The 25053-nt window shown below is 39.3% G+C and overlaps 1 protein-coding gene across 1 annotated transcript; it reads left to right on the top strand.

The window, feature by feature from the left end:
* The first annotated feature begins 12137 nt into the window (after nucleotides 1–12137).
* On the top strand, nucleotides 12138–13076 carry Olr387 (olfactory receptor 387). The gene has a single exon (NM_001000109.1). It carries the CDS (start codon nucleotides 12138–12140, stop codon nucleotides 13074–13076), a length of 939 nt encoding a protein of 312 aa, NP_001000109.1.
* Nucleotides 13077–25053: the final 11977 nt, after the last annotated feature.

Genomic DNA, 25053 nt, shown 5'->3' with positions numbered 1-25053 from the left:
AAACCAGTTGCTAACATTAAACTAAATGGAGAGAAACTTGAAGCAATCCCACTAAAATCAGGGACTAGACAAGGCTGCCCACTCTCTCCCTACTTATTCAATATAGTTCTTGAAATTCGAGCCAGAGCAATCAGACAACAAAAGGAGATCAAGGAGATACAGATTGGAAAAGAAGAAGACAAAATATCACTATTTGCAGATGATATGATAGTATATTTAAGCGATCCCAAAAGTTCCGCCAGAGAACTACTAAACCTGATAAACAACTTCAGCAAAGTGGTTGGGTATAAAATTAAATCAAATAAATCATTAGCCTTCCTTTACACAAAAGAGAAACAAGCCGAGAAAGAAATTGGGAAATGAAACCCTTCATAATAGTCCCAAATAATATAAAATACCTCAGTGTGACTTTAACCAAGCAAGTAAAAGATCTGTATGATAAGAAAATCAAGCTTCTGAAAAAAGAAGTTGAAGAAGACCTCAGAAGATGGAAAAATCTCCCATGCTCGTGGATTGGCAGGATTAACATAGCAAAAAATAGCCATTTTACCAAAAGCAATCTATAGATTCAATGCAATTCCCATCAAAATACCAATCCAATTCTTCAGAGAGTTAGACAGAACAATTTGCAAATTCATCTGGAATAACAAAAAACCCAGAATGACTAAAACTATCCTCAACAATAAAAGGACTTCTGGGGGAATCACTATCCCTGAACTCAAGCAGTATTACAGAGCAATAGTGATAAAAACTGCATGGTATTGGTACAGAGACAGATAGATAGACCAGTGGAATAGAATTGAAGACCCAGAAATGAACCCACACACCTATGGTCACTTGATTTTTGACAAAGGATCCAAAACCTTCCAATGGAAAAAAGATAGCATTTTCAGCAAATGGTGCTGGTTCACCTGGAGGTCAGTACGTAGAAGAATGCAGACCGATCCATGCTTATCACCCGTACAAAGCTTAAGTCCAAGTGGATCAAGGACCTCCACATCAAACCACATACACTCAAACTAATAGAAGAAAAAGTGGGGAAGCATCTCAAACACATGGTCACTGGAGAAAATTTCCTGAACAAAACACCATGGCTTATGCTCTAAGATCAAGAATGGACAAATGTGATCTCATAAAACTGCAAAGCCTCTGTAAGGCAAAGGGCACTGTCGTTAGGACAAAACAGCAACCAACAGATTGGGAAAAGATCTTTACCAATCCTACAACCGATAGAGTGCTTACATCCAAAACATACAAAGAACTCAAGAAGTTAGACCGCAGGGAGACAAATAACCCTATTAAAAAATGGGGTTCAGAGCTAAACAAAGAATTCACAGCTGAGGAATGCCGAATGGCTGGGAAACACCTAAAGAAATGTTCAACATCTTTAGTCATAAGGGAAATGCAAATCAAAACAACCCTGAGATTCTACCTCACACCAGTGAGAATGGCTAAGATCAAAAACTCAGGTGACAGCAAATGCGGGCGAGGATGTGGAGAAAGAGGAACATTCCTCCATTGTTGGTGGGAGAGCAGACAAGTACAACCATTCTGAAAATCAGTCTGGAGGTTCCTCAGAAAAATTGGACATTGAACTACCTGAGGACCCAGTTATATCTCTCTTGGGCATATACCCAAAAGATGCCCCAACATATTACAAAGACACGTGCTCCACTATGTTCATAGCAGCCTTATTTATAATAGCCAGAAGCTGGAAAGAACCCAGATGCCCTTCAACAGAGGAATGGATACAGAAAATGTAGTACATCTACACAATGGAATACTACTCAGCTATCAAAAACAATTACTTTATGAAATTCATAGGCAAATGGATGGAACTGGAAACTATCATCCTGAGTGAGGTAACCCAATCACAGAAAAACACACATGGTATGCACTCATTGATAAGTGTATATTATCCCAAATGCTCAAATACCCTAGATGCACAGAACACATGAAACTCAAGAAGGATGACCAAAATGCAAATGCCTCACTCCTTTAAAAGGGGAACAAGAATACCCTTGGAAGGGAATAGGGAGGCAAAGTTTAGAACAGAGGCAGAAGGAACACCCATTCAGAGCCTGCCCCACATGTGGCCCATACATATACAGCCACCAAACTAGATAAGATGGATGAAGCAAAGAAGTGCAGGCTGCCAGGAACCGGATGTAGATCTCTCCTGAGAGACACAGCCAGAATACAGCAAATACATAGGCGAATGCCATCATTAAACCACTGAACTGAGAACGGGACCCTGTTGAAGGAATCAGAGAAAGGACTGAAAGAGCTTGAAGGGGCTTTAGACCCCATATGAACAACAATGCCAACCAACCAGAGTTTCCAGGGACTAAGCCACTACCTAAAGACTATACATGGACTGACCTTGGGCTCCAACCTCATAGGTAGCAATGAATAGCCTAGTAAGAGCACCAGTGGAAGGGGAAGCCCTTGGTCCTGCCAAGACTGAACCCCCAGTGAAAGTGATTATTGGGGGGAGGGTGCTAATGGGGGGAGGATGGGAAGGGGAAGCCCATAGAGAAGGGGAGGGGGAGGGGTTCGGAGGATGTTGGCCCAGAAACTGGGGAAGGGAATAACAATCGAAATGTAAATAAGAAATACCCAAATTAATAAAGATGAAAAGAAAAAGGCAGCAATTGTGAAGGACTGTTATGAAACTGTCTTCTTTTCTGGACATAACAGGGCTATCTCCTTTATGAACTCATAGCAGCTGTGGTTGCCTACACAGACAAAAATAATCAAATTAAAGTATTGAAGAAGAGGCTCAAAAGATCCCACCACCAGCTGAAGACCTTTGCTGTGAAGGCTGAATGGGTAGCAAGATTCAATTTCTTTCATGGAAGTGTCCCCAAGAGGTTGCTGGTGCTCTGTTGTATAGCCCTACCCTGCAGGCCTGTGTCTGCCTCTCTCTCTTGGCAGACAATAGCCAGGCCTATTTCACATTGGGCTGAACATTGGGAGAGAAGCTTAGCTGAGCAGGTAGGTGCTGACATATTTTGGAAGAACACTGAGTTCTTGGTAGAACAAACACACACCTGGGAACAGCGTCAAAGAACTGGTTCATTTATTGGGGAAAAAGGGAGATTAAAGGGATATTTATGCCACTTTGCAGGTGGCCTGGGTTCCTAAGACATTGCACATATGTACATGAATACACAAACATATTCACATACACACAGATACACACTACAAATACATACAAGAAAAACCTCAAAATTTCCTTAGTGGCTATATGGATTCAGACAGATTCTGTGAGTTATAATTCATATATCATACAACTTACACTACTATAGGAAACTGCCATCAACAGCTATGAAAATTCCAACTTTTGAGAATGAGAAAGAAATGAAAATCTTTCATTTCCTCCACGGGAAAAAAAACCTGTAAAACACTACATGATAACTATTATAAAAAGAAATTATCAATTTGAGAGGGAGGACCTAGGAGGGTTTGAGGGAGGATACTTAGGAGGGGCAGGAGGGAGAAAAAGGAGGGGAAATGTGATAAAATTCTATTTAAATTTAAGACTTAAATTTATAGTAAATAAATAAATTTATTTACCAAGTAAACAAGGTCCTCTAAATCAATAGGATGTTCATATGAACTCTTGGAGACCAAAGTATTATGAACAGGACCTGAACATGTCTGCACCAATTAGAATCTAAAGCTGACAAAAGTTGATGCATGCCCCATCCTTAATCAAGAAGGTGTCTCCAACTGATAGCCACTTGCAACTGAAAATTTCAATTTCACTGGCTAGACAAACTATGCTAATGTAGGGTGTGTGCCCAGCAGGAGATGGCCAACAGAACAGGATCTATGCCAAGGTTTGGGGGATTCTCTCTCATAATGTTGTATCAGGCCTTTTTTATCTTATTTTTTAATTTTATTCTTTATATTTTTGTTCTATTTTATATTTTTTTTCTGTTTTTACCCCATAGGTTCTTTGTGTATTTATTATGGATTCCAATGTAGTATTTTTATGGGATTCCTGAGTGTGCAGGCAAGTATGTTTCTGTTTCTTATGCTATTTCTTGGGCTCTTTTCCTTGTTTGTTGGTTTGTTGTTTGTTTGGTCCTATTCTAGTGTGTTATTTTGTTGTATTTTCTTTTCATTTCATTTCCTTTTTTTATTTCATTTTATTATTATCCCTTCAGAACTTTTTGTTTTCTAATGAGAAACAGAAATGGTTGGCTCTGGATGGGAGGGGAGGGGAGGAGAAACTGAGAGGAGGAAAACCATAATCAGGATATTTTATGTGAGAAATACATATTTTCAATAAGAGAAATAATAATAATAAAAACATTTAAATTTCTCATAGATAATTTTTGGGGCTATAGCTATGGTCTATTATTACTTTCTAATTTAAACTAGGAATTTAAATGAAGCAATATTTCATTGTCAAACCTAATTAAAGAAACAGAACAGGTTATATTTAGGAATATATATTATATTTTTAGTTGTGAGCCTAGCCTTTAACGGCTGAGCCATCTCTCCAGCCCAGGAATATATATTATATATATTTATGCAATGATAATTTTTTTAAAAGAGGCCATGAATTTGAAGAGTGGGTAGGTGTATATGGGAAGTTTGGAGGGAGAAAAGGGAAGGGAGAAAATTTATAATTAAAGTATAATCTCAAAAGCCTGATTATTTGTGTTGAAGATCTAGAAGAACACACCTATAACTCATTACAAACCATGAGATTTTAACTAAATTAACATACACTAAATTAGGAACTGATTATATATCAGAAAATAGAACTTTGCATACTCAAAATACAAACAGTGCTCAGGACTGCATTTGATAAACAGTGAGAAATACCAGAGAAAAGTCACAAGACTCTGAAAATATTAAGGAGTTACATGAATTCATCTGATGACTATTTCATACTAGGCAAAGTTTTAGCTGTCACCGATAAATAAAAAGTAAAGGGTAATTGTTTACTGAAGAGTAGAGTATATTTGAGGACGCTGTTTGCCACCTCTGGGATTCTTGACTATTTCCAACATATTCAAGTTCCTCTTTTGCTACATCTATAAAAGAAAATTAAACTCTTGGTATGCAGAGAGCATAAGGAGTTGCCTCTCAGAGATGGGAGTTGTTACATTAAAATTAATAACAATGAGGATATCCTAAAGATATATTTTTAACTAGATTTACAGGGAAATTGAGTATCAAATTGACTTTGTGTGAAAAGCATTAAGTCCTGACATCAAGGCAGTATGCTATGTAACATCCTCCCTCTTCTCCATTCCTCGCTTACCAACTGATTGATATTTGAAATTTCATAAAACATCATGTTTGATAAATTTTCAAAGAAGTCACCTCATTGCTGAAATTATTGTTATTTCTTAGGGGTTAGGGAGAAAAGAAAAAGGAGGAAGAGAAAGATGAGAAGAGAGAAGAGAGAAGGAGGAGTTGAAAGAAAAAGAGAAGTAGAAAGAGGAGGAGGGGAAAAGGAGAGAGGTAGAGTGAAAAGAAGAGAAGAAAGACGAAAAAGAAGAGGAAAAAGAAGAACAATAGAAGAATGAGGAGGAGAAAGAGAAGAAGGAGAAAGAGGAAGAGAATTAAGAGGAGGAGGAAGAAGAGGAGAAGGAGGAGGAGGAGGGGAAGGAGGAAGAGGAGGAATGAAAGGAAAAGATAAGGTAAAGAAACACAGACATCAAACCTGACTGTCTGGGGTGGGTCATAAGACGGTGTATTAGACATCAGATTTACAGGAAGAAGGAAAAAAGACCCAAACAGCTTTGACAGAAGAAAGCACATTGCTTCTATTTGCATAATAATCACCCAGATATTCAATTGCTCCTGACAGGTCTGCTTTAGTGAGATTATAGAGACAATGTGGTTTCCACCTGAGAAGTGCTCTAGTCTCCAAATGTATATTGAGGTCCCTCAGAAATTACAAGCTTGCTCTTGCCAGGACCAAACAGAAGAGATCCCCAAGCCCCAAACCTCTGCTTGCTGGGTGCCTGGCAAATCCTGCAACCCTGAGGTCAGCCCCAACCCCTCTGTGCTCCATATTCCAGCCCACACTACTAACTACAATCCAAGATGTCTGAAACCATCAGCAACCACCAGCAAGATCCCTATTCCAGTTCCCTTCCCTCAGACCCCTCTGGACAAACCCAACAGCAGCAAGCTCTATCCTATTCTTCTGTACTGTATTTCATAGATCACAACTCTGCTTGCATCTCTGAAGGCCTGCTGCTGGCCAGGATAAAAAGAGGCCTGCAAAAATCAGGGACAATCCAGCTCTAATTGCATCCCTAAGTGTTGCTGCCACCTGGCACAACCAGCAACCTGAAGCCAATTCTGCCTCCATCCCTTAAAACCTGCTACCACCAGAAAAAAAAAAAAAAAAAAAAAAAAAAAAAAAAAAAAAAAAAACAAGCGTTGAGAAGTCTGGTGTAATTCTACTAGGCCTTCCTTTATATGTTTCTTGTCCTTTATCCCTAGTGTCTTTTAATATTCTTTCTTTTTTTTCTGTAAAGTTTGTTTTGATTGTTATGTGGTAGGAGAAGTTTTTGTTGTTGTTCTACTCTATTTGGGGTTCTGTAGGCTTCATGTATGTGTATAAGAATCTATTTCTTCAGGTTAGGGAAATGTTCATCTATAATTTTGTTGAAGATATTTTTCTGTGCCATTGACTTGCGAGTCTGCCTTTTCTATTTCTATTATTCTTAGGTTTGGTCTTTTAGTGTCTCAAATTTTCCGGATGCTTTGTATTAGAAACTTAACAGATTTAGCACTTTCTTTGACCAATGTATGGATTTCTTCCATTGTATCTTTTGTGCCTGAGATTCTCTTTCATCATTTGCATTCTGTAGGTGATGCTTAGGCTGCCTAGTCAGGTACTCAGAACTCCGGTGACTTCACCAGGACCACCTCCCCATTGAATTTGTTAAGTACAGGTGAGGGGCAGGTACAGGATAGAAAGAGGCCTGTCATTAGAGGAGAAGGAAGGATGGGCAGGAGAGAAGTTTGTAGGAAGAAGAGGAGACTAGAACAGAAAGAAAGACAGGAGGGAGAGAAGGGCAGAGAAGCCATGGCAGGACAATATGGCAGGTGAGGTTAAGATTCTGCTGTGTGTATTTACAGGTTGTTATCAATGTTCCAAAGGGATGGATGGTCCCGGGCTTTGTATGTTTAAGTGGGCATTATATCTTATCAGTTGGATCTAAGATTATCGTGTTGTGTGTTCTTTTATGTGAGGGTTTGAGTGTAGGAAAGTATGCGGCTGGGATGTGTTTCCACCCAGATATCTAGCAGATATCTTGGGGCACCGCAGTATGGACCTAGCGGGGGGTGGGAGGGGGAGATTACCTCTTTTGTTTTTATATTTTTACAACAACAGATCTATTCTCTTTTTTCTTGTTTTACTTACTTTGATGTACAATATATTTAACCTTGAAAGCTTGCCACATAGGAATAATTCTTTACTAACATTTGGAAAACTTTCTAAATTAAAAGAAAATATCTATGCAAAAAGAAAGAAAGAAAGAAAGAAAGAAAAAAAGAAAGAAAGAGAGAGAGAGAAAGAAAGAAAGAAAGAAAGAAAGAAAGAAAGAAAGAAAGAAAGAAAGACCAGGAGAAGCAACTAACCTGAACCATTTGGGGTTCTCAGAGACTGAACAAACAACCAAAGAGCAGATGGGAAGACCTACCCCCCCTACCCCTACACATATGTAGCAGATGTGCAACTTAGTCTTCATGTAGGTTCCCCCAAAACTGGATCAGGGTTTGTCCTTGAATCTGTTGACTGCCTGTATATCTCTTTCCCCTAATTGAGTGCCTTGTGTGGCTACAGTGGGAAGGGTGTGTGTAGTTCTCCAGTGGATTCATGTGCCGGGGACTGGGAGGGGACTGATACCCAGAAGTAAATCTTCCCCTTCTCATAGGAAAAGGAGATGGGGAAAATCAAGAAGGATCTTCGTGAGAGTACTGGGAGGAAAGGAAAAATGATGTTTGGAAGTATGTGATAAGTAAATAAATTAATGATAAAAAGGATCCAAAAAAGCAAACATAAAAAAAGAAAAAAATGCTTTTAGTTGGAAGTGTGAGGAGGTTGGGAGGATCTGGGAGATGAAAGTTGGGAAACTAACAAAAAATATACTGTATGAAACTAACTTTACTTTCAATTAAAATTAAATTAAAACTTTCACTCATGCATTTACACAAACAAAGGTAATGATTATAGTTGACCTGAACTTTCACAAATAAGGGTCCCAGACAGCTTGATGTCATGAAGGAGAAATAGGAAAGAGGTAGGGGATAAAGAAGACAGAATGGTGTAATCAAGAAGTCTACATGAGCTGAAGATTCATGTCAGCAATTTTATGAGGAAGTACAGCATCTTATGTACTGTTTGAAGGGTGAATATGGGCTAAGGTCATGAGAAATCTAAGAAAAAAATTATTGGTGAATTGGAATCCACAGACACAGCTGATTAAGGACTAGTAACCACAGCCCATTCATGGGTAAAAGTTACCCAGGATCCAAAACCTTAACATCTTTGGGGCCCTGGGACTAGCCACAGACAAGACCTTGCCAAATCTACTCTTAAACAAGGAGTCGTGATTAGCATTCTCTTTGTCTTTTCATCTGGGTCTCTGAGAAAGTCATGGGTCTGCCTGGATCCCAACAGGGTTGATATTGGGTTACATTCAGTAATAACCTACAAGGCCGCATGTTCACTAGCGCAATAAGGCAGTAACCAATCATGTTCTGATTGGAAAGCAGGTCTTTTCTATCAAAAGGGAATTCATGCTTAGCATTGATATACCTAGTATAAAACTGAGCAAAAGTTTACAGCTAAGGAAGTAATCAACAGAGAAAAATCAACAAAGATTGGCAAAAAAGATTGTAGGAACCAGAGACCAGGGACTCATTTTAGTAATTCTATTCTGTAGACATGACAGGGGGAAATAGGTCCAAGAACTCTCAACAATATGCTTATGAGAACAAGGCCAGCATATTGTCAGTACCAGTGAACATACCAATGTATAGAGGGGAATTTTCCCGTGGCCTCATGCCTAGATGAAGAAGTAGATATTTATGATGAATGGGCTATTTTTTTCATGAAGGACTACTAGAAGAGTAGAATAATATTTTTGGAAAGAGTGGCAAGGCATGTATTATACTAAAGAACGTATAATCTGCATGCTACACAGAAACATGATATGGTTACTACAAACTGCTTATGTAGTTTTAGTCTCTCTATGAGAGCTCACTGTGAACTAGAAACTGCTGCTAGATCCATTTAGTTGGCAACAGAAGGGAGGCCTGAGGAGCCTAATGTATACAAGGTTACACAAGCTGTAAACTACAAAGCCAGAATCGTATCAGAGTTCTGTGGTAGCAACAGTCAAAGTCATATTAAGTCTCTAGAATGAAGCCAGAGAACTAGTGCATGTCTCACATCTGGATTTCCTCTCATCTGCATGGAGGTAATATTACTGTTAAGATGATTACTTTGGGTTAAGATTTTGAAGAAACAAATGTATGTGTAGCTTTAAAAGTGTGTTATCAACTGCAGCCAACTGTTATCAAGCTATATGACTAGCCAGCTCTGCCATTCGGATTAAATTCTTTAACATTTCTGATCTCATTATTGCAACCTAAAAGTTGAGAGTTTCAGGACTAGAAGATTTCCTGTGTTTTTTCTACAAATAGTTCTTGGGTCCATAGAGTAATAACCCTGAGATCATTATAGGACCGGTGGGAAGTGGAGAACTGAAACACATGGCAAAGTGGGCCCAAAATCATTAGGGAAATCTCCATAACAACATTACACTTGAGAGCCAATGTTTCCAGTGCCTTCTTTCCAATTGGTTTCTCCTTCAACCAGAGCTCTCAATAGGATACCAAGTGTGATTGTCTCACTCTTGTAAGAGGACAGCCAAGTGGATGGCCAAAACTATCAACTTGTGAGAGCAATCATGCTCAAATACAAAGAACATAGGAAGATAAATAGGCAGTTTGAAACTTCCACAAGAACCAGATCTTTTTCTGGATTGGGGTTAATACCAAAGGTAAAGACTCTGAAGCAGGAATCTGTTATCTCAAGATCCATTCAACTCCATTCAACTTCTACAGTAGGACATACATGGGACAAGGGCTTTAGAAATTAACTTCCATCCATCCCACACACACCTCTCCCTTGTTTCCTTAACCTGAATGCCATTTTCCTCTTTTTTTTTACCAGCTTTCTGACCTTCAGGGAGTAGAAATATCTGACGTATAAAATTCTGGTATTAATCTAGGGCATGGAATGGGTATTGGATTATGAAGTATCTGCCTGTAAAATCTATTACTTTGTTATGGTCATTTGTGTTATAAGGGAATAAGGGAATCTTCAAGGAAAAGAAAGAGTGAATGTCAATCCCGATTGCTGTGTAAACTTCCAGAGAAACCAAACTCAAAACAAACTTAACTTTGTTTCAGGAAAATGGGCTAAGATAAGAAATATGCTTGTCTGTGCTTCCCATTTTTTTTCCATCAGTGGGATAATAATATTTGTTTCTCTTCTTCAGAATTCTGACCTAAAAATGATAACTTGATCTCTGTAGAAATACACAGCTTGATCCATAACTTTTGATTAGCTAGATATAAGGTAAATATTAAAGGAATGACACATGCTCATGTCATTTCTTTTGCCCTTTGGAAGGCTTCAAACAGCTCTTTGTTTTTCTGCTTGGTTGTGCTGGCAAGTCTGAGAAATGACAAAGCAGATATCCAAACTCAGGCAACATGAGCAGATACCATGGGTCTGAATGTCAGCCTTCTGGCTTCTTTAACTCGAATCATCTGTTATTCAGCAACATTTTCTGCTTCACCTGTTTTTGTGCCTCACACACCTCAAATGATCACATCTTTGTCAGATCAGCACTGGGAAACATCTCATTAGCTACTTGTACCTAATGAAGTTCTCATTTAGGGTTTACATCAGAAAACTTTCCTTCTCTAGCTGTCCAGAGAGATGGTGAACACAGGGAACATATTTATCAAAGACAGTGAGTATATTCAGAGTTACCCCTTTTCCAAATTGAAAACTTATCAAAAAATTTATTATTTGGAATAAAATTAAGAATGCATATTTCCGGGGCTGGGGATTTAGCTCAGTGGTAGAGCGCTTACCTAGGAAGCGCAAGGCCCTGGGTTCGGTCCCCAGCTCCGAAAAAAAGAACCAAAAAAAAAAAAAAAAAAAGAATGCATATTTCCCCCAGTCTTTTCTGGAAATGGTGAGTAACTTATAGTACCAGAGTGCAATTTAAGACAACGAAGTAGTTGATTGACCAAGAGTTTCCAGAACTAAAGACTTTAAATCAATTATTTCTGGGATTTTCATGAATCTCCCAGTATACTTGGGGTTCAAGGGCACACCTAAACCTCTTATTTTGAGCCTTTGACCACATTCCAGCTATGGGTTGTCCAACTAACAAAAATACCCTGAAACTGAGATTTTTTTTCTTAAAGCCAAAAATGGACTACAGATTGGGTGTTTCATAGGAGGAATTCTGAAGATTTAGTCCATGATTTTACAGGGCACAGATGAATAATACTATCAGTATTATAGATAATCCAGGCTACATTCAAAATGTTGTTTAATATTTTAGCAAAGCATTTGATAAATTCTGAGGAATAGCATAACTTTTCTTAAATGAAAAAGATAAGAAAGATTACTAAGATCATAATCTTGGATATAAAATTATTTCAAATTGATTTTGAAAGAACAACACCTACCTTCCATCACTCTGAAGCAGCAATTCCACTAAAAAGTCTCAGTAAACACTAAAGCCACTTACTTCAATCAATCATATGTGCCTTCTAGTTCATAAATTGAGAAATTTCATGGGAGCATTAATGAATATTTCCAGTCAATTTTTAATTATCTTTTTAAATCTTCATGACATTATATGAAACTGGTAAGATCTGGAAAATGAGCGAGCTTTTATTGACGGTTGGAGAAGAAACACAGGGTTCTTTCTGTGGAAAGACAATGCAGTGTTTCTCCCTCTGCACTCTCACAGCAAGAGACAGAAAATGTTAGTATTTCACTTGAGCCAATGGTATGTTCTTTTTCTCCTCCCATTATAACTAGGATCATGGAAGCAATGATTAAAGGAAAAAACATTACTGAGATCACCCAGTTCATCCTCCTGGGATTCTCTGATTTCCCCCAAATCACAGCACTGCTCTTTGTTATATTCCTCACCCTGTACATTACAGCACTGACCTGGAACCTGTCCCTTATTGTTTTAATAAGGATGGACTCCTACCTCCACACACCTATGTACTTCTTCCTCAGCAATCTGGCCTTTATTGACCTCTGCTATATCACTTCTACAGTCCCAAAGATGCTTTCCAACTTCTTCCAGGAAAAGCAAACTATCAGTTTTGTGGACTGTATTGTTCAATACTTTATCTTGTCCACTATGGGGCTGACTGAATCCTGCCTCATGACAGTCATGGCCTATGACAGGTATGCTGCCATTTGTAACCCTCTTCTCTACTCATCAATCATGTCACCCAGTCTCTGTGCTCGGATGCTCTTGGGAAGCTATGCAGCAGGACTTGTGGGTTCTGTATCTCAGGTGTGTGCCTTGCTGCAGCTCCATTTCTGTGGATCTAATGTCATCAGACATTTCTTCTGTGACATGCCCCAGCTGTTAAATCTATCCTGCATTGATACTCTTTTTGCACAGATCCTTCTTGCTGTATTAACAACATTATTTGGTTTTTCAAATGCCTTAGCCATCATGATATCCTATGGCCATATTATCTTGTCCATCATGAAGATCACCTCAGTTAAGGGCAGGTCCAAGTCCTTCAACACTTGTGCTTCTCATGTGACAGCAGTTTCCCTGTTCTACACCTCTAGTGTCTTTGTCTATTTGAGTTCCAGCTCTGGTGGCTCCTCCAGCTTTGACAGATTTGCATCTGTCTTCTACAATGTGATGATTCCAATGTTGAACCCTTTGGTTTACAGTCTGAGGAACAAGGAAATTAGAGATGCTGTAAAGAGGCTAAAGAAGAAGCTGGGATGCTGCTAATAAAAGACTCTGAAATTTCTGACAGATTTGCTCTACAAAATACCTACTTACAGTTAACAAACCTCAACTTGCTATAAACTATGTGGTAATATGGACCATAACTGATTCAATGCTACTCAAATATGATCCTTGTAAATCCTGGAGGTTCTTTCTTTTAGTCTTACATCAGAAATAGATTCATCTTTCATTACTTATATACAGTATTTGTGAAACTTCCAACTTTATAACTTTTTGCTGCAACAATTGATGACTACTTATCCCTGGGCCTTTTTCTTACCGAGGATACATAACTGAGACTCTAAAGGTCCATGAAACTTGTCTCATGATGCTCAGTGTGGCTAAAGATCTATTGAGAAGCATAGTTGTTCTCGGTTTCTGAACAAGGAACTTATTGTTTGAAGGAATAAAATGGTCATTGATTTGACTGTACCTCCTGGAAAAGAACTACTTCTGATAGTTAAAGTGTTTCTAAGGCAAATCAATCCTAACCATCTATCAAGTTTCAGGTCATGTTCCTGTCTCTACCTGCTATCAGGTAGATAAAAAGATGTGGACTAAGACGTCAGGAATGATGAAGCAAATGGTTTGTCCAGAGTTATTTACCATGAGTGTGATTATTTGATTCATGAAACCGGAGTCCAGATAAGATTTCATATTTTTATTGCAAATGACAAATAGCAGGATCTAATAATGTGGAACTTCCTCTCTGGCATCCCATGAAATTATGGCTATTTATACTTGGTTATATAGACAATGAGACATTACTATGAAATTTCAACTATTATTACAAATATTAGTGATATATTATGGCAGTAAACAAATGAATTTACTGTAGTGAGTTACTGAATACTCAATTTTCTAAAAACTAACAGTAATGTGTAACATACTATACATATCTCTAAAATTAAAGAACAATGTAGGTATAATCAAGAGCCTACTAAGTATCCCTCAAAGACACAGAACAGCAGTGTCTGAGAGGAGCTTAGATGCCCTGTTTGCTCTTTTTTTTTCATGTATTGAATAATTTATTTACATTTCAAAAGTTATTCCCTTTCCTATTTTCTCCCCAGTAAACACCCTATCCAATCTCCCTGTACCTGCTTCTATGAAGGTGCTCCCTAAACCACCCACCCACTCCTACCTCAGCACCCTGGCATTCCCCTACATTGGTGGTGCATGGAGCCTTCATAGGACCAAGGGTTTCTCCTTGCATTGATGCCCAACAAGGGATGGCCTGTTTTCTAGAGGGTCTGGATACTTCTCTGTTTTGGCAGGTGAAAACGGGTTCATGATTAGGACACAATGGCATCAGCTTGTTTCCAATTTACTTTCTTCTAATTTCTTTGTCACTTAGGATGACACATGACACATGACAATGCCTGCAAATCACTCTTAACTATAATGGCTTTTGCCTAATGAAAGAGGAGCAGAGGTGATGCAAAGATTTATGAAAAATCTTCAGAGATGGGTCACACGTTGTCCTTGTGCTTTCTCACTTTGCCATCAGCAGAGATCTTGGAGATGGATCATCTGGGAGATGGGGACTGACCTTGGAGGATTTTGGAATAGTAAATAAAATAAAATAAAGCTTTGTTATTAAGCTCTTGAGTTTTTCATTGTTTGCTCAGCAGAACAGAACCCATGTCTTTGACATCTGACTTAGTTTGATCAGAAGCTCTAGATACTTAACAACCCATAAGTGTGCAACTCTAGTCATTCACACTATTTCACCCTCTGCAAAAAATTGTTTTATCCTCTCACTTATGCTTTTGTTATAAACCACTTTGGGGACTAATAGACAACTAGAACTTCATACACTTTTCAATTACTCCAAGCCTGAATTTATCAAAGAATGAAAGATAAATAGATTGCAAGCAAATTAAGGATGCTGTATCTCCAATAACACTGATTATCTAGAATACAGTAATGATATATGATGTATTCTCACTTGAAGTCATTTAAATTCTTAAGTTCAAAAGGTATTTACTGCTTAAATTTAATTGCGGCACTGGAGCGACAGGTCCACAGCAGTCCAGAAACCACCCGGACCTCAAGGGACACACTCAACAGTTCTCTGCACCCAAATCCTGTGGGAGGGAGAGTTAAACCTTCAGAGGGGAAGACACACCTGGGAATCCAGAAGAGACTACACTCTGCCCACATTTCTGACTCCAGAGGAAAACACCTAATGCCATCTGGGACCCTAGTGCACAGGGGCTCCCAGAAAAGGCAGGCAGCGCAGGCCCTCCTGGGTAACGCCATCACGGAGAACTCAAACCAGACCCCAAGAGCAAACCTGAGCCACGGAACCACAGGTAAGACCAACTTTTCTGCTAAAAGTGAATTGCTCGGTGGACTCAGGACACAGGCCCACAGGAACAGCTGAAGACCAGTAGACAGGAAAGACTACACACCTGAAAGCAAAACACTCTGTTCCCATAACTGTCTGAAAGAGAACAGGAAAACAGGTCTACAACACTCCTGAATCACAGGCCTATAGGAAGGTCTAGCCACTGTCAGATATAGCAGAACAAGGTAACACCAGAGACAACCTGATGGCTAGAGGCAAGCGCAGGAACCCAAGCAACAGAAACCAAGACTACATGGCATCTTCAGAGCCGAATTCTCCGACCAAAGCAAACACTGAATATCCAAACACACCAGAAAAGCAAGATCTAGTTTCAAAATCATATTTGATCACGATGCTGGAGGACTTCAAGAAAGACATGAAGAACTCCCTTAGAGAAACACAGGAAAACATAAATAAACAAGTAGAAGACTATAGGGAGGAATCACAAAAATCCCTGAAAGAATTCCAGGAAAAGACAATCAAACAGTTGAAGGAATTAAAAATGGAAATAGAAGCAATAAAGAAAGGTCACAGGGAAACAACCCTGGATATAGAAAATCAAAGGAAGAGACAAGGAGGCACAGATACAAGCATCACCAACAGAATACAAGAGATAGAACTGAGAATCTCAGGAGCAGAAGATTCCATAGAAATCATCGACACAACTGTCAAAGATAATGTAAAATGGAAAAAGCTACTGGTCCAAAACATACAGGAAATTCAGGACTCAATGAGAAGATCAAACCTAAAAATAATAGGTATAGAAGAAAGTGAAGACTCCCATCTCAAAGGACCAGTAAATATCTTCAACAAAATCATAGAAGAAAACTTCCCTAACCTAAAGAAAGAGATGCCCATAAACATACAAGAAGCCTAAAGAACTCCAAATAGATTGGACCAGAAAAGAAACTCCTCCTGTCACATAATAGTCAAAACACCAAATGCACAAAATAAAGAATATTAAAAGCACTAAGGGAAAAAGGTCAAATAGCATATATAGGCAGACCTATCAGAATCACACCAGACTTCTCGCCATAGACTATGAAAGCCACAAGAACCTGGACAGATGTCATAAAGACCCTAAGAGAACACAAATGCCAGCCCAGGTTACTGTATCCTGCAAAACTCTCAATTATCATAGGTGGAGAAACCAAGATATTCCATGACAAAACCAAATTTACACAATATCTTTCTACAAATCCAGCACTACAAAGGATAATAAATGGTAAAGCCCAACATAAGGAGGCAAGCTACACCCTAGAAAAAGCAAGAAACTAATTGTCTTGGCAACAAAACAAAGAGAAGAAAAGCACACAAACATAATCTCACATCCAAATATGAATATAAAAGGAAGCAATAATCACTATTCCTTAATATCTCTCAACATCAATGGTCTCAACTCCCCAATAAAAAGACATAGGTTAACAAACTGGATACGCAATGAGGACCCTGCACTCTGCTGCCTACAGGAAACACACATCAGAGACAAAGACAGACACTACCTCAGAGTAAAAGACTAGAAAACAACTTTCCAAGGAAATGGTCTGCAGAAGTAAGTTGGAGTAGCCATCTAATATCGAATAAAATCAATTTTCAGCCAAAAGTCATCAAAAAAAGATAAGGAAGGAACTTCATATTCATCAACGGAAAAATCCACCAAGATGAACTCTCAATCCTCAATATCTATGCTCCAAATACAAGGACACCTACATACATAAAAGAAACCTTACTAAAACTCAAAGTACACATTGCACCGCACACAATAATAGTAGGAGATTTCAACACCCCACTCTCATCAATGGACAGATCATGGAAACAGAAATTAAACAGAGACGAGACAGACTAAGAGAAGTCATGAACCAAATGGACTTAACAGATATTTATAGAACATTCTATCCTAAAGCAAAAAGATATACATTCTTACCACCACTTCATGGTACTTTCTCCAAAATTGACCATATAATTGGTCAAAAAACAGGCCTCAGCAGATACAGAAAGATAGAAATAATCCCATGAGTCCTATCAGACCACCATGAGCAAAAGCTGATCTTCAATAACAATAAGGGAAGAACGCCCACATATACATGGAAGTTGAACAATGCTCTACTCAATGATAACCTGGTCAAGGAAGAAATGAAGAAAGAAATTAAAGACTTTTTAGAATTTAATGAAAATGAAGGTACAACATACCCAAACTTATGGGACACAATGAAAGCTGTGCTAAGAGGAAAACTCATAGCTCTGAGTGCCTGTAGAAAGAAACAGGAAAGAGCATATGTCACCAGCTTGACAGCACACCTAAAAGCTCGAGAACAATCCCAGGAGCAAATACACCCAGGAGGAGTAGAAGGCAGGAAATAATCAAACTCAGAGCTGAAATCAACCAAGTAGAAACAAAAAGGACCATAGAAAGAATCAACAGAACCAAAAGTTAGTTCTTTGAGAAAATCAACAAGATAGATAAACCCTTAGCCAGACTAACGAGAGGACACAGAGAGTGTGTCCAAATTAACAAAATCAGAAATGAAAAGGGAGACATAACTACAGATTCAGAGGAAATTCAAAAAATCATCAGATCTTACTATAAAAGCCTATATTCAACAAAACTTGAAAATCTGCAAGAAATGGACAATTTCCTAGACAGATACCAGGTATCGAAGTTAAATCAGGAACAGATAAACCAGTTAAACAACCCCATAACTCCTAAGGAAATAGAAGCTGTCATTAAAGGTCTCCCAACCAAAAAGAGCCCAGGTCCAGACGGGTTTAGTGCAGAATTCTATCAGACTTTCATAGAAGACCTCATACCAATACTGTCCAAACTATTCCACAAAATTGAAACAGATGGAGCACTACCGAATTCCTTCTATGAAGCCATAATTGCTCTTATACCTAAACCACACAAAGACCCAACAAAGAAAGAGAACTTCAGACCAATTTCCCTTATGAATGTCGACGCAAAAATACTCAATAAAATTCTGGCAAACCGAATCCAAGAGCACATCAAAACAATCATCCACCATGATCAAGTAGGCTTCATCCCAGGCATGCAAGGATGGTTTAATATATGGAAAACCAACAACGTGATCCATTATATAAACAAACTGAAAGAACAGAACCACATGATCATTTCATTAGATGCTGAGAAAGCATTTGACAAAATTCAACACCCCTTCATGATAAAAGTCCTGGAAAGAATAGGAATTCAAGGCCCATATCTAAACATAGTAAAAGCCATATACAGCAAACCAGTTGCTAACATTAAACTAAAGGAGAGAAACTTGAAGCAATCCCACTAAAATCAGGGGCTAGACAAGGCTGCCCACTCTCTCCCTACTTATTCAATATAGTTCTTGAAGTTCGAGCCAGAGCAATCAGACAACAAAAGGAGATCTATGGGATACAGATTGGAAAGGAAGAAGTCAAAATATCACTATTTGCAGATGATATGATAGTATATTTAAGTGATCCCAAAGGTTCCACCAGAGAACTACTAAACCTGATAAACAACTTCAGCAAACTGGCTGGGTATACAATTAACTCAAATAAATCAGTAGCCTTCCTCTACACAAAAGAGAAACAAGCCGAGAAAGAAATTAGGGAAACGACACCCTTCATAATAGACCCAAATAATATGAAGTACCTCGGTGTGACTTTAACCAAGCAAGTAAAAGATTTGTACAATAAGAATTTCAAGACTCTGAAGAAAAAAATTAAAGAAGACCTCAGAAGATGGAAAGATCTCCCATGCTCATGAATTGGCAGGATTAATATAGTAAAAATGGCCATTTTACCAAAAGCGATCTACAGATTCAATGCAATCCCAATCAAAATACCAATCCAATTCTTCAAAGAGTTAGACAGAACAATTTGCAAATTCATATGGAATAACAAAAAACCCAGGATAGCTAAAACTATCCTCAACAATAAAAGGACTTCAGGGGGAATCACTATCCCTGAACTCAAGCAGTATTACAGAGCAATAGTGATAAAAACTGCATGGTATTGGTACAGAGACAGACAGATAGACCAATGGAACAGAATGGAAGACCCAGAAATGAACCCACACACCTATGGGCACTTGATTTTTGACAAAGGAGCCAAAACCATCCAATGGAAAAAAGATAGCACAAATGGTGCTGGTTCAACTGGAGGTCAACATGTAGAAGAATGCAGACCGATCCATGCTTATCACCCTGTACAAAGCTTAAGTCCAAGTGGATCAAGGACCTCCACATCAAACCAGACACACTCAAACTAATAGAAGAAAAACTAGGGAAGCATCTGGAACACATGGGCACTGGAAAAAATTTCCTGAACAAAACACCAATGGCTTATGCTCTAAGATCAAGAATCGACAAATGGGATCTCATAAAACTGCAAAGCTTCTGTAAGGCAAAGGACACTGTGGTTAGGACAAAACGGCAACCAACAGATTGGGAAAAGATCTTTACCAATCCTACAACAGATAGAGGCCTTATATCCAAAATATACAAAGAACTCAAGAAGTTAGACCGCAGGGAGACAAATAACCCTATTAAAAAATGGGGTTCAGAGCTAAACAAAGAATTCACAGCTGAGGAATGCCGAAGGGCTGAGAAACACCTAAAGAAATGTTCAACATCTTTAGTCATAAGGGAAATGCAAATCAAAACAACCCTGAGATTTTACCTCACACCAGTGAGAATGGCTAAGATCAAAAACTCAGGTGACAGCAGATGCTGGAGAGGATGTGAAGAAAGAGGAACATTCCTCCATTGTTGTTGTGGTTGCAGACTGGTACAACCATTCTGGAAATCAATCTGGAGGTTCCTCAGAAAATTGGACATTGAACTGCCTGAAGATCCAGCTATACCTCTCTTGGGCATATACCCAAAAGATGCCCCAACATATAAAAAAGACACGTACTCCACTATGTTCATAGCAGCCTTATTTATAATAGCCAGAAGCTGGAAAGAACCCAGATGCCCTTCAACAGAGGAATGGATACAGAAAATGTGGTACATCTACACAATGGAATATTACTCAGCTATCAAAAACAACGACTTTATGAAATTCGTAGGCAAATGGTTGGAACTGGAAAGTATCATCCTGAGTGAGGTAACCCAATCACAGAAAAACACACATGGTATGCACTCATTTATAAGTGGCTATTAGCCCAAATGCTTGAATTACCCTAGATGCCTAGAACAAATGAAACTCAAGACAGATGATCAAAATGTGAATGCTTCACTTCTTCTTTAAAAGGGGAACAAGAATACCCTTGGCAGGGAATAGAGAAGCAAAGATTAAAACAGAGACTGAAGGAACACCCATTCAGAGCCTGCCCCACATGTGGCCCATACATATACAGCCACCCAATTAGACAAGATGGATGAAGCAAAGAAGTGTAGACCGACAGGAGCCGGATGTAGATCTCTCCTGAGAGACACAGCCAGAATACAGCAAACACAGAGGCGTATGCCAGCAGCAAACCGTTGAACTGAGAATAGGACCCCCGTTTAAGGAATCAGAAAGAACTGGAAGAGCTTGAAGGGGCTCGAGACCCCATATGTACAACAATGCCAAGCAACCAGAGCTTCCAGGGACTAAGCTACTACCTAAAGACTATACATGGACTGACCCTGGACTCTGAACTCATGGGTAGCAATGAATATCCTAGTAAGAGCACCAGTGGAAGGGGAAGCCCTGGGTCCTGCTAAGACTGAACCCCCAGTGAACTAGACTGGTGGGGGGAGGGCGGCAATGGTGGGAGGATGGGGAGGGGAACACCCATAAGGAAGGGGAGGGGGAGGGGGATGTTTGCCTGGAAACCGGGAAAGGGTATAACACTCGAAATGTATATAAGAAATACTCAAGTTAATAAAAAAAAAAGAAGAAATGCACCTATTGATTAATTCACATTTTATGGAAGAAAATATAAATGTAAAATATTTTTCTTCTAGTATAACATCAACTATGCACAGTAGAGAATATCTGTACAACGTTAGTTTTGGATGTGTGGGTTTGAATGCATGATATGCATGTCTGCAAAGGTTTTACTGTCATCTAAAGCATGTTCCTCAATCATCTATCTCACTTTGTATCGGCATAATAATTAAATAAAGGACACACAGTGGAATTAATTCTTAGTAAAAAAAAATTCCACCACAATTCTTCACAGACATGGAAAGTGCAATTCTGCACTTCATATGGAAAAACAAAAACCCCAAGAGAGCCAAAACAGTTCTCAACAATAAAAGAACCTCTGGGGAATCACCATCTCTGACCTCAAGCTGTACTACAAAGCAGTGGTGACAAAAACCATGTGGTATTGGTACAGAGACAGACAGGTCGATCAATGGAATAGAATTGAAGACCCAGAAATAAACCCTATATAATATGAACCTGCCAGGGAACATATCCCTAAAGAAAACTGAGTCACCTTCTCCTAGCAGTCATCAACTGTCAGTACCTCCTGAGCTATGAGTGGGGGATCATGTGGCTCTCCCTGCTTCATGCTGACATGATGACTAGCTTGATCTTGTGTGGGTCATATGCAGGTAGCCACAGGCACTGTGGGTTCCCAAGATATGCGGTCCTTGTTATATCCAGAAGACACTTTTTTCCTCAATTTCTGGCTCTTACAACCTCCTTTCTTCCTTGATAGTCTCTGAGTGTTGGGCAAGATGGTGCAATATAGGTGTTCAATTTATGACTGAACATTCAGCAGACACTTGTTCCCTGTACCTTGGTCAGCTGTAATGATCTATATTATCCACAGTCCACTGCATAAAGATGCCTCTCTGAAGCATCTCTTCTCATTTTTCTTTAAATAATCTGGCTATAAAAATCCTCATTGAGCTAAGCCATAATCATTATTCTAGTGGCTTCAACTTTTGACTTCTCCAATCCTGCAAAGTGAAATATAAGTGGTCCCCTTCCAAATTTCAGACAATGCAAAAGAAGGTGCTATCATTCTTGTTGTTGGTGTTAAAGCATCTCAACACACGTTCTGTCCTGTTGAGGAAGAACATCAGGGTAGAAAGTGTATCTCAGCCGTGCTGTGCTTCAGATCTCTAGAACTGACTAGTGCAGCTTTGTTGTTTGAGACTGCAAAAGCACTCTAGCTCACTATGAAGTGATAGATAGTGGACAGCCTATGGCATATTTGGTGATTCTTCTCAAGAAACTCTTAACTAAAGCTACTGTATTTTTAAAAGTCCCTTTGTAGAATACAAATCAACACAAAATGGATCAAAGTTATAAAATTTTGAAACTGCTAGAGGGAAGAAATTCAAGATATAGGCATAGACAAGAACTTACCATTTGTATAGGAAATAACACTAAAACATGACAAATGGGAATTATGTGAATTAAAAATTCACCTATGTTCATAGCAGCTTTATTCATAATAGACAGAAACTGGAAATAACCAAGACGTACTCAACTGAGGAATAGAAAAAGAGAATGTGGTACATCTACACAATGGAAAACTATTCAGCTCTTAAAAACAAAAACATCATGAATTTTGCAGGCAATGGATGGAACTGGAGAATATCATTCTGAGTGAGGTAACCCATAGCCAGAAAGACACATATGATATGTACTCACTTAGAAGTGGGCATTAGCCAAAATGTGCAGGATAGCTGTGCTATAAACCCCAGACCCAAAGAAACCAGGTAATGAGTCCCCAAGGGGAGGATCCATGAATCTCATTCAGAAGGGAAAGCTAAATAGTCATCTGAGGGTGATGGAGAGTAAACTGGGTAGGAGGGGGGGTGAGAAGGGGAATGGGACGGTGTTCAGGTGTGGGGAGAGGAGGGACAGAAGAGGGCTGGGAGTAAGAATGGAAATCTATGATTTCCATTTAGTCTACTGGATGATTTCCAGCACCCCTAGGATTAGCTGCAGGCCTAGAATGGGAGAGGATATGAGATGTCTATGAAGGTGACCCTAGCTGAGATTCCTACCAGAGGGGAACATAGAGATGGAAGTGGCCACCTCCCATACTCAGGCAGGACTTCCAGAGAAGGAAACAAGACACCAATCCACCCACAAACCCTTCAACTCGAAATTTGTCTTTCCTATAAGATGTGCAGGAATAAAAATGGGGCTGAGGGAAGAGTCCACAAATGACTGGCCCAATGTGTGACCCATCTCATGTGGGAGAGCGTATCTCTGACACTACTAATGGTACTCTGCTATGCTTGCAGACAGGCACTTAGCATAACTGTTTCCTGAGAGGCTTCATCCAGCAGTGGATAGAGGCAGATGCAGAGACCCACAGCCAAATAGCAAGCAGAGTTGGGGGAGTCTTGTGGAAGAGTGGGGGATAGAATTGAGAAAACTGGAGGGGTCATGGACAGCACAAGAAGACACAGAGTCAACTTACCTGGGCCCATGGGGGCTCACGGAGACTGGACTACCAACCAGGAAATATGCAGGAGCTGTATCTAGGCCCCCTATACATTTGTACCAAATGTGCAGCTTGGTTTTAATGTGGGTCACCTAAGAAGTGTAGCGGGGGCTGTCTCTGTCTCCGTTTCCTACAATTGGAATCCACAGACACAGCTGGTTAAGGACTAGTAACCACAGCCCATTCATGGGTAAAAGATACCCAGGATCCAAAACCTTAACATCTTTGGGGCCCTGGGCCTAGCCCCAGACAAGACCTTGCCAAGTCTACTCTTGAACAAGGACCCGTGATTAGCATTCTCTTTGTCCTTTCATCTGGGTCTCTGAGAAAGTCTTGGATCTGCATGGATCCCAACAGAGTGATATTATGTTACATTCAGTAGTGACCTACAAGGCTGCATGTCCACTAGTGCAATAAGCCAGTAACCAATCATGTTCTGATTGGAAAGCCTGCTTTTCTATTAAAAGGGAATTCATGCTTAGCATTGATATACCTAGTATAAAACTGAGCAAAAGCTCACAGCTAAGGAGGTAATAGACTTAGAAAATCAACAAAGATTGGCAAAAATGATTGTAGGAACCAGAGACCAGGGACTCATTTTAGTAATTCTATTCTGTAGACATGATAGGGGGAAATAGGCCCAAGAACTCTCAACAATATGCTTATGAGAACAAGGCCAGCATATTGTCAGTACCAGTGGACATACCAATGTGTACTGGGGAATTTCCTGTGGCCTCATACCTAGATGAAGAAGTAGAAATTTATAATGAATAGGCTTTTTTTTCATGAAGGACTAGAAGTGTAGAATAATATTTTGGAAAGAGTGGCAAGGCAAAGCAGAATGTATAATCTGCATGCTACACAGAAACACGATATGGTTTCTACAAACTGTTTATGTTGCTTTAGTCTTTCTACAGGAGCTCACTGTGAGCTAGAAACTGCTGCTAGATCCATTTAGTGGACAACAGGAGGGAGGCCTGAGGAGCCTAATTTTTACAAGGTTGCACAAGCTATAAACTACAAAGAAAGAATAGTACCAGAGTTCTGGGGTAGCAACATTCAAAGTCATATTAAGTCTCTAGAGTGATGACAGAGAAATAGTCAGCTCTGCCACTCGGAATAAATTCTTTAACATTATTGCAACCTAAAAGTTGAGAGTTTCAGGACTAGAAGATTTCCTGTGTTTTTTCTACAAATAGCTCTTGGGTCCATAGAGTAATAACCCTGAG

This window comes from Rattus norvegicus, chromosome 1 (genome assembly GCF_036323735.1).
Source record: "Rattus norvegicus strain BN/NHsdMcwi chromosome 1, GRCr8, whole genome shotgun sequence".
Classification (NCBI taxonomy): domain Eukaryota; kingdom Metazoa; phylum Chordata; class Mammalia; order Rodentia; family Muridae; genus Rattus; species Rattus norvegicus.
The sequence above is the reverse complement of the archived record's forward strand: the minus strand, read 5'-3'. Positions and strand labels throughout refer to the sequence as shown.

What these genes read in the sequence shown, in the direction of transcription:
- Olr387 (NM_001000109.1), top strand. Translation starts at nt 12,138, where the DNA reads ATGATTAAAGGAAAAAACATTACTGAGATCACCCAGTTCATCCTCCTG.